General features: G+C 41.9%; 1 protein-coding gene across 1 annotated transcript; it reads left to right on the top strand.

Annotated features, from left to right (window-relative positions):
* Positions 1-4,880: 4,880 nt before the first annotated feature.
* LOC116781196 (relaxin-3-like) lies at positions 4,881-8,507 on the top strand. The gene is made up of 2 exons (XM_032676846.1): positions 4,881-5,124; positions 7,266-8,507. Exons 1-2 carry the CDS (start codon positions 4,908-4,910, stop codon positions 7,631-7,633), a joined length of 585 nt encoding a protein of 194 aa, XP_032532737.1. The 5' UTR covers positions 4,881-4,907; the 3' UTR covers positions 7,634-8,507.
* The last annotated feature ends 2,196 nt before the right edge of the window (positions 8,508-10,703 follow it).

The following is a 10,703-nucleotide window of genomic DNA, read 5'->3' as shown; positions in this document are numbered from 1 at the left end:
GCCTTTATTTTTTTACTGTTAGCTTTGCTTTTTTTCCTTGATAAATGCATGCTTTTGTTTTGAAGATGCTCATTCTTCATTACAGGGTGTTTATTCTACTGCCAGTGTATTAATCAAAATGTTTGCATGTGCCATCCCCAGTCATATCAGTCACATAGTGACAGGAACAGAGTGGTTTAATGGTATGATTTGCTTCAGAGAACAATGAAAGAAAGCAGGAAAGCTTACCTGTGACTAGGTTTAGTAAAGGGAAATAGATGTTTACAGCACAAGTTGCCCATAATCATCATACCTGTTAGGGAAATAAATAAAACACCTAAAACATCCTGTTCTTTCTGTCATTTGGGCTTAACTGGTCTCAACTGTTAGACTTACTTTAATACATCACAGCAACTGTCTCTGTTTCCATGAATCGCTGGGGAAAAAAAGGAGAGTAACTCCAGGGGGACCTTGTTCTGGCCTGAAGGCACTAGTTTTAGCACCTTAATCCTGTTGGTTTTCCTGATTATAATGTCTGATAACCATGTATCCTGAGTCAGTATCACTTGGAGCAGGATTATCCCAGGAAACTGACAGGTCAGTCATGATTAGGATGTCAAAACTCCTTGTGTTCTAATTATGGATATATATCTGTGAGCCCCAAGTGCCTTCCCCACACTTCTCTTGTTAATCTGATTTTGATGGGATACATGAGTACTGAGGAGAAACAAACAAAGCCAGTTGGGGAATCCAGTTTGGTACACTTCCTTACAATAGGGAAAGTTGAAAATTCCAGCCTCTTTCTAAATGTTTTGAAGTTATTTTATGGTTGTGACCGCACATCACTGCTTTTAAAAGTAGAAAAGGAAAGCACTTACATGGACATATACAAAAAAGATTGTTTCTGCATTATTATTTATTTGCAAGACTAATCAGTCTTAGTCTTCATTATGCAATAATGCATGGATTTCTTAATTTTTTAATTATAAGCCTTCTTCAGGTTGAATTTCTTTCTAAACCCCACAATGAAGATAACTGGATAATGCTGGTACTTGATCACCAATCACATGGATACAGTGGTATTTTTCCTTTCCTAAAGAATCCTGTGTGGTGCTAAGCAAATAAGAAATAATTTAAGAAATATTTTAAATTCATGTTTGAGCAGCTTTCAAAAACTAAGTAGTTCTTGCAGTAGTGAATTGCATGAATTTGAGACAAAGTCTCTGCAAAAAATCTAATTAAGTCTGTACATTTCTGTCCTAGCACTGATCTTCTGTGTAGATTTTCTGTCATTTAACATGGGAATAAGTCTTCAAGGTATTCAAGGCTATTGAGGTATTGTTAAAGCCATTTAATTTAGCCAGCAGTTTTTGTGAAACATCTTCTACCCTCTATAAAGTTTGCTGTTTCACAACAGATTAATAATTTAGTGGAAGGAGAGAAATAGTACAATTATTTTTACCTTGGTTTAGGAAACTGAAAGATACAAAATACTTGCATTGAGCCAGTACATTGGATGTACTTGTCTTGTAGCATCCTACAGATCATGAATGGAAATTAATTTCTTTGCTCTGCTGTTGTCTTTTCTTCTTTATAAAACAGGCAGTAAGAATATGTATAGTTACTTCAGATTTTTTGTATTTAAATTATTAATTTTCTTCTGCATGTTTTGTTTTAAATAGAAGTAGTTTTTCTAGCTATGGTGAACAGATACACACACCTAGCCTATGACTTCATTTAATTTCATGGCAAAGAACTGAGAGATTGCCAGTTAGGCTTTTCTGTACAGAATCCTCTATGATTTGAAGTTATATCACTAACATAGCAAGTTTCTTTTTAACCTACTCACAGTAAATGGAGTTAAAAGCCCTAGATGCAAAGGCAGTGTTGCTAAAATATGGCTGGAGGGAAAATACCGCGCAATACATGAGCACCCTACTAATGAAACTGCATTAAGCATAGTAACATTAAGCTATGTCAAGCTACTGCCACCTCGTTCAGATATGATCCTTAATAAAACTCATTAACTCGGTGCCTGGTGTTGCAGTCTTTAATCCTAGGAAGAGAGCATTCACAGCCTATGCTTTTCAGCAAGAGTGATGAAGAATGCTGCAGTGAGGCTTCCCTGAGGCATTAGGAATGTCTTGAAAAGGTATTCCCTCCAAGGTCTCTTTGACAACTCGTGCTCTATCAAATACCAACAAGCTTAACGGAAAGCACAGAAAGTATTGTCTTTTACATTCAGTAGCCCTGGTGAAGAAGCAGTGAGGTCAGAATACTAGCTGTTGTGAACTATTTGTTTTCCAGTCTCTTAAGTGCTTGCATTTAGCAGCTGCCATTAGAGGTTATGTTCTTCAGGTAGTTGCAAAAGTGGTGTTCTTAAAAAAAAACCCCATCATAATGTCTGCCTTTGCTAGGGGGAGCTAGATGGGATGCCACAGTAACTAATGGTCCAGTTAAATTTGAAACTGAAGCGTATGGAGAGTCAGGAATTTTCCAGCTAGACTGACAAATCAGCCTGCTATCTGGGAACTTCTCTTGAAATTTCCTGGTAAAAACTCTGAGATAGACACATTTGACATTTTACTGCTTTTAGAGACTGGAAAAAATATTGGGCATGGGCATCAAAGTAGGGTATAAAATCAATTACATTAGTTTACAAGCTAAGTGAGTCATCAGGCCAGTCACTGCCCAGCTCAGGAGGCACTTTCCTTATTGCCCTGTCCTGCTAGTGCTTTTGCATGACTTCAGGTTTCCAGTCACTGAAAACAATTCCCTTATCTAGAATACTGCTTACAATCAATAAGTAAGTTCACTAATGGGATGGGTATTTTCAGAAAAAGTCACAAGACAAAATCAAGGTGCTGCTCTCTCAAAATGCAAGGTGTGGTTATTTCCGCACAAGTTGTCTGTAACAGAATAGTAGGTAAGACTTCAACTGAGGGAAAAACAGGTCAAGGTTTTTTTCTTCAGGAACTTCAGATTAGCAGTCTCCACTTCTGCAGATTGCATCCTACTAACATCTGGATGATGGTGCCTACTGTTGAAGACGTACCACTGTCTAAACACTTAAGACTGGACTAAAAAGGAAGGTCAAATGTAGACAACTGTGCTAGTTTTGGCTGGCCTAGAGTTGATTTTCTTCACAATGGCTGGTATGGGGCTGTGTTTTGGATTTGTGCTGAACACAGGGTTGATAATACGGAGATGTTTTTGTTATTGCTGAGCAGTGTTTGCACAGAGCCAAGGCCTTTTCTGCTTTCCATGTTGCCACGCTGCTGAGAAAGTTGGGAGTTCATGGGAGGTTGGAAGGAGACACAGCCAAGACAGGTGATCCCAAACTGACCAAAGGGATATTCCAGACCATATGACATCATGCTCAGTATATAAAGTGGGGAGGAAGAAGAAGGAAGGGGGAAGATGTTTGGAATGATGGTGTTTGTCTTCCCAAGTGACTGTTAGGTGCGATGGGGCCCTGCTTTCCTGGAGATGGCTCAACACCTGCCTGCCCATGGGAAGCAGTGGATTACTTCCTTGTTTTGCTTTGCTTGTGTGTATGACTTTTTCTTTCCCTATTAAACTGTCTTTATCTGAACTCATAAGTTTTCTGGCTTTTACCCTTCCTATTCTCTTCCTGATCCCGCTGGTGGGGGAGTGAGTGAGTGGCTGTATGGGGCTTGGTGGGTGGCTGGGGTTTAACCACAATAACAACTTCACAGGTTGCTCCCAATTTTAGACCTGCACAGTCTCATTCTAGATCCAACTCAGTGTAAAACACCAAGTCCTCCTTGAAGAGGTGATTGGAGACTATGTCTTCACTGCCAGCACAAGTGAATCAGTCGACTTCGTACGCACAGTAGGAGTCTGCAGATGTAGGTCTTCTCTTTGCCTTCCTTCTAGATTGAGTTTTGAGGGGTTTTCTTTCTATATGCTAACAGTACTCTGGGGATAGAAAGCATAGCCCTTATGCAAAAGGATCTACAGAAAACAGCTTCAAAATATTTTAAGAGAGATGAACTTTCCTGGTTCTCCACAGTATGACTTTATAAAAGCAGTCACTTTGTATCCTATTGTGCTGGGGAAAAAAACAAATCCCGAAGCAAGGTTTACTTTCACAGGGTGCATAGTTTCTACCTGGTGGTCTGAAGAACACCACCCTTGCCAGTGAGAGCCTGCTGGGGCCTGCTGGTGAGACACACAGCTGTGGAACTCCACATCCCCAGGACACACATGTTGGAGCCAAGGCATCTCTGACACTTGGGTGCCTATGGCTGCCACTGAACTCAGGCCTCCAGAACAACAAACTTGAGAGGAATTCAGGCTATGAAATCCCACCTCAAGTATCGACAGCTAAAGTAATCCTGTGGAAGACCATTTATTTTGCTTTTCTTGCTTCTTTTTGCGTCAGGCATTTTTAGGATGTAGAAGTAGTTACGAGACCTGCTAGGGAAAAAAACAGCTGAGCTGATGTTTTTCACATTTTCAGAACAATTCGAGAGGGCATTGGTAACTACCACCTGACCACAAACAGGAAAAACTGAGGTGCAGACCCAACAGAGGGGATGGATTGTGTCTCCGGGTCGGTGGGGGGCCGGGAGCCCGAGGCGGGAGGCCGAAGGTGAGGTGCATCTTCACCGGCTGCGTGAAGAGCCGCGGCAGCTAGCAAGGGGCAGGAACACGGAGGAGCGCTTCCCGAGGGCTCCTCGACGCCGGCTTCAGGCACGGTGATCGCCTGACGAGAGACGGCAGCGGCGGGACCGGGGAAGGGGAGGGGGCACGGAGCCGGGGCCGGGGCGGTGACTTAGCGCCGCCCGCAGCGCATAAAAGGCGGGCAGCGGGCAGAGGGTCTGGGCTGGACGCCGCGGTCGCGGGAGTGGGGGCGGGCGTTGGGTCTGCTGGGAACGCGCCCGCGGGACGGGGACGGCGCGATGGGGGCGGCCAGGCTGCGACTGCTGTGCGCCGCGGTGGCACTGGTGTGCGCCGCACCGCCGGGGCGTCCCGGCGCCGCGCTGCCCGCGGGCGAGGGGGACGCGTACGGGGTGAAACTGTGCGGCCGGGAGTTCATCCGCGCCGTCATCTTCACCTGCGGCGGGTCCCGCTGGAAGCGGCTCTCCCTGCTGGCGGTGGATCCGGCGCCCGCGGCCGGTGAGTGTCCCGAGAGCGCAGGCGAGGGGCGAGCGGACGGGCGGCGGCGGCTGTTGGGGCTCTTCGCTCGCTCCCGAGCCAGGGCCTGTGAGAAGAAACGGGCAGGATGGGAGGGAGCGGGGAAGGGCGAGCGCCCCTCGGTGCCGTTCGCTCTTCCCGCCCTGAGCCGCGGAGCGTACCCGTCCCTCTCTTGCTTTTCTTCTCGTTCCTCGTCGGCATTTTCCATGAATTAAGGAAGGACACCCTCGTGATTCAGAGAGAAAGGCACGGGAGGCGCCGAGGCGTTATTAGCCGGGATAACCCGCAAAGTTTTTGGTCAGTTCGGATACCGCGCTGCTGCTCAGGGCTGCTGGCGGCCAAGGCGCTTGTACTTTAAAATCCCACAAAATCACTCATTTCCCCCCTCTTGGCCATGCAGGGAGGGCTGATGCGCCCTGGGAAGCGGTGGGGAATGCTCAGTAAGTCCTCGGTTGCGGGGGGAGCCCAGCTCGGATCTCCCTCCCTGCCAGGAGCTCTGACGCCGTGGTCCACGGCAGAGCTCCCGGGGGACGTGTGGGACCGCCGTGGATGTGGAATCGCGCGGGATTTTATCACTCGCTTGTGCTGCTCTACACCAAAGAGTTGGCACTTTGGAGGATGGGTGGGACTCTCTGGTGCTTCAGGTTATGATTTAGACAGCAAGAACTGCTTTAGGGGTCTGTGGTGAAACACTTAATGGGTAAAATATTCCTTAGAGTTTTGCTGTCGCATATCCGATGCCCAGTATGTTAAGAAAGTGTTAGCAGATCTCTTTTGGGCTGTGTTTGCAAACTACAGGAGCAGTAAGGTAACAGTAATTTTAAGTGGTGACTCTCATTTATGTCGATATTTTGAATTGTGAAACTACTATTTAATAAGGATAAAAGTTGGAATTAAGGCTAAAATGTGCAATGAAAGAGCTTTTTTTTTTTTTAATTAAACACACCGTTAATGAAATAACCTAAGACCTCAGGCAGGTAATGAAGCTAGTATTCTGAGTTTTCTGGGTGTTGAGTAGAAGATAAAAGTTACCTTTGTAATTATAACAAATTGTTTGTCTACAGCCTCTGTGAGGATTATGTGCTTTCCCAGCAAACTTTGTTTTCCTTTTATTAACTGCAGCTTCTGAGAACAGTAGTCACTGAGGAGCTCTCACTGTGCTGCATGATGTCTAACTAAAGTCTTCCCCACCCCAAAAGACTACTAAATAGCAGTCACTGTCTAATTAGTAAAGTAACTGCAACCGCTTTTATTTTTGTACATACTCAGGCAGCTGTTCTATCTGAAAGTTAGCTACTGTATATTAATTGCCCATATTAAAGTGAATATAACATTCACTGGATCGTCTCGTTTTCTTTCAGCTTTCTGAAACAAAAAAAAAAACCATATTAGCAGTATTAAGATCACAAAAAAAGGCTTACTTTGGATTCTTTCACATTAGCTGTAGTAAGCAATGCCACTTCCCTTGGAGAATTAAAATAAAGAGAAACAGCATGAGATGAAAGGAAGTAGAGCTAGATTTTTGAGAACACTTTTTTGAGAACACAGTGAGATGAAGCACATCATAAGTAAATTCTGCAAGCCTCTGCTATGCCTTGAAAAGAAATGAGTGAAAACCATCAGCTAAAAATAACTATAGAAAAATGCAATCTGTAAGAAGCAGTTTACATATGATTTTTGCTTATTTAGTCCTTCCTACATTTGTTCTTCACACAATGCTAGTTTGTGTGGTTATGCACAGGGGAGGAGTGGTCTAATGTAATTCATGTGCCACACGACATAGCTCTGTGATATTTCTGGATACGTGTCTTTACAACAGAATTTTGTTTCTGTGGAAAAATTGAGATTTCTCCGTCAGTAACACTGCAGTTGTGATAGGATGCCTTTACTTTAGTCACAGTTGTAGCTGTGTACTCTCTTTGTCTAATAGGCAGTACAGACTTTAAAACATAGATTCCACTAAAAGTAAGCTACAGGTAAGGCATAGTGTGGAGACTCTGAAGTGCCTGATAATAGTACTTCACTTGATACTAACTGAATAGGTTTTATTGCTGTTTCTTAGAATTGTATGCTCTTTTAATGCTCCGGCAGTCTGAACTTAAAAATGTCTTCTCTTTAAACAGGTGCTGCGCAAACAGCAAGTAACAAACTACTTGGAAGCTTCAACCTGCAATCAGTTTTAGATCCTGAAGTGGAACAGCTGCAGAGAAGCAGCCCAGTTCTTGGATGGGAGACATTTAAGGACTTATATAGTTTAAATTACTTTAATGAATATGTACCTGTGGCAGACAACTTCAAAGAACTTGTTCGCCAGGTAGAGGAAGCTGATCGAAAGGACAGGGGAGGAACGGGAAATGCAAATCCCATGGAATCAAGCAGTTATCTTTGGGCCAGGTTTCCGAGAAGAAAACGGGAGTCTCTGGGTTTGGCAGGAATGTGTTGCAAATGGGGCTGTACAAAAGCTGAAATCAGTACTATATGCAGAGTTTAAAATTCTCTCTGCACTCATGCATGCAATCAATGTTTGTTGCAGTGCTGTTTGATTGAATACTGTATGGAGGAAGAAAACTCTCACTGTATTTTATCTTGTCTGTATGTGCCAGTCAATATTGCTGGTTTTCTTTAAAAAAAAAACACAACAAAAAAACCCACAAATGTAATTGCAATGACTTTGTTTTGCTGTAGTAACTTCTAATCTATATTTTTTACTAAGTCTTTTCATTTTAATGTTGAGCCTTAACACTTATATTACAGATGTATTATATCTTTGTAACACTTTAGGAAGAATTTCAGTATTTCATTAAAATGTAATTATACTAAGTGTTATGGAATTACTCTTCGACTGTCAACAAGACAAACATAGAATGGCTTGTGTTGGAAGGGACCTTAGAGAGCATTCTAGTTCCACCCCTTTGCCATAGACAGGATCACCTTCCACTAGATCAGGTTGCTCAATGCCCCATCCAAACTGGCCTTAAACACTGCCAGGCATGGGGCACCGACAACTTCTCTGGGCAACCTGTTCCACCATCTCACTACCTCCGCAGGGAAGAATTTCTAACCTAAATTTCTCCTCTTTCCATTTGAACTTTTTACTGCTACTCGTGTCGCTAAGTTTCTAGTGAAGAGTCCCTCTCCAACTTCCTTGTAACACTCAACAAAATTCTTGAAAGGGGGTCCATGTTGCAAAGCTCTACAGAAAGAATATTTTGCCAGTTGAAACTCCACTTGACACTGACTCATCTTGCCAGTTAGTTTGACCCCACTTTTTACATTTCTTTGTAATTGCTGAATTGTTTTTATGCAGTATTGTCTTTCTAGAAACTTTACCATAACATGACATTTAAAATATGAATATTTCTTCATATTCATGAATGGAGTTAAATAGTTAGAGTACTAACACTTCTGTTATTCATTGTTTACTTCCCCATTTTTCCCTACTACTGCTGAGTGAGAGTGTGGGATGTGTATCAAGCAACTTACTGTACAGATATTCAGACCTATTTCTGTGCGTTCTTATGGTATGCTGGTCTACACTAATTCAGATTTTAAGTTGCAAATTGTTACTGTGTTTATAGATGGCTAATTTCATCTTTGTAGTTCCTAATCCTTTTGCCTTCCTGTCTGTTTTTCTCAGCTGTATCAAGTAGCATTCTAGCTATATTGTTCAAGACATGAGGGTTGTTTTTTTTCTGACCTCTATAATGCCCATGGTAACTTATCTTTGTAGCAGGAGTTGACTCAGAGTATGCTTCATGGCTTAAACTGCGGAGTTGTTACCTTTGGCTTTGTTCTTCAAATTGTCTTTTGACAAGTATTCCTTGATCGGACTACTGCTTCCTGCAATTATCACATCACTTCTTTATTCCTTTTCCTAAGATGATATTGTTACTGCAGCAATTAGGCATCTATCAATCTTTTTATTTTTTTAAAGACATCAAATTTATTCAGTAGAAAGAGGGCAGAATGGATATTCACTATGAAGGCTGTTATCTTCCAGATGAAAAACACCATCTCTTCTGTCATTGTCACAACAATATTTATGAAGAGATGAGTTTTCTTCTTAAACATCATTGTTACATCTACTCTAAGATGCTTTTTGCCACTCTGAGTGAAAAAACTCTGTAAAATTCTGGTATAGTTTTGGGAGGTTGTTTGCAACAAGTTAGCTAAACTTCTATAGGTTGGGTTCCACCAACTTCACCTCACAAATAGTTTTGGTTTTGGAGACTCCTAGTTTATATTAGGATTTCCTAGAAGAATACAGGAGAAGTTTGAGGGGAAGTATTCCTTAGTTTTGAGCAGGATCAAAGGCTTTTGGAGGTAAGATTTCTTAGTAGTAAGGTGAAAAATAAGAGTTACATAGAAACCCTAAGAAAAAGATCAATGTGAAAATGCCATGCTTGATGAAACTGAAAATTAGCCTGTATGCATTGTTTTGCTAGAAAACCATCTCCCAAGCTTTTAAAAAGGAATACTGGGAAAGGTGAATATGGTGATAGCAGGCTTGTGTGAAACAAAGATGTAGTTAAAACCATAAATTTGTGAGCTTAAGTCTTGAATGGAGCAATCTGAAGTTTAACTTGCTGGGTTACGTTTCCAGTGGAAATCGGTGTTTGAGAGGAACTGTTTCAGGCTGAAATAGAAAAATCAGCCGTTATCTAAAATAAACAGGCTTTTTTCGGAGGTATGAGTCAACCCAGAGAAATGGTGAAATTTGTGTTTTCATTTGATTTTTTAATAGGCATCACAGTCTGTAACAGCTTTAGCAGGTCAGCCATGGCACAGGCAGAGGGCATAGATAGAAATTAAGTCTATTTCAGAGTAAGGAAGTATTTATGTATTGTAATGTGCAAAGGTTTTCTTTCTTTTAAAGCAAGTGGAGTGTTCAAAGACTGAAGATCTTTTGAGACACTAGGCTGTATTTTATAGTGGTTTCTCTGCAATATAGCCAAAGGTGACAATTACATGTCACTTGATTGCAATAGATTTAAAGGGGGCCATCTACTTACTGCTCACATGACTCAGTGTCCAAAGATACTTTTTTAAGATCAGAAACAAGCCTTTTATGTAAAATGAGGTGTCCGACTAATAGGTAGAGGAAGCAAACACGCTTTGAAGCAGATAGCTAAAAACGTAAAATAATGACTGAGTTGGGTATTGATCCACATAGCAGACCACAAGGACTGAAAGCACCTTGGGGAGTGCTGCCACATATATCTAGCAGCATAAATGTGAATGCAGCAGTTCAAAGCAGCACAATGTGCTTACCATCACAAGTGTTCAGAAACATACACTTTTTTACAAGGCAGAAGTTGAGGTTTTTCACCCATTTCTTTCACAGAGAAATTAGGTATTGAGAAAAGTATTGTTTGAGCAACTTGCTGCTTACAGAGATTGCTTAGAGTCCTGTTGTAGTCTTAATGCACAGGAAGTGCCCAGTTTTTGGGTAATCTAATAAGATATGTGAGCCATCTTCTGAGCAGTATTTTGAATTCATAAGTAAAAAATAGTATACCAGCACATTTCCATATTAGCAGTGCCATTTGTGTGTTCATGAG

The sequence above is a fragment of the Chiroxiphia lanceolata genome, chromosome Z (assembly GCF_009829145.1).
Source record: "Chiroxiphia lanceolata isolate bChiLan1 chromosome Z, bChiLan1.pri, whole genome shotgun sequence".
NCBI lineage: Eukaryota > Metazoa > Chordata > Aves > Passeriformes > Pipridae > Chiroxiphia > Chiroxiphia lanceolata.
Note: the sequence above shows the minus strand (reverse complement) of the source record. Positions and strands in the feature narration are given on the sequence as shown.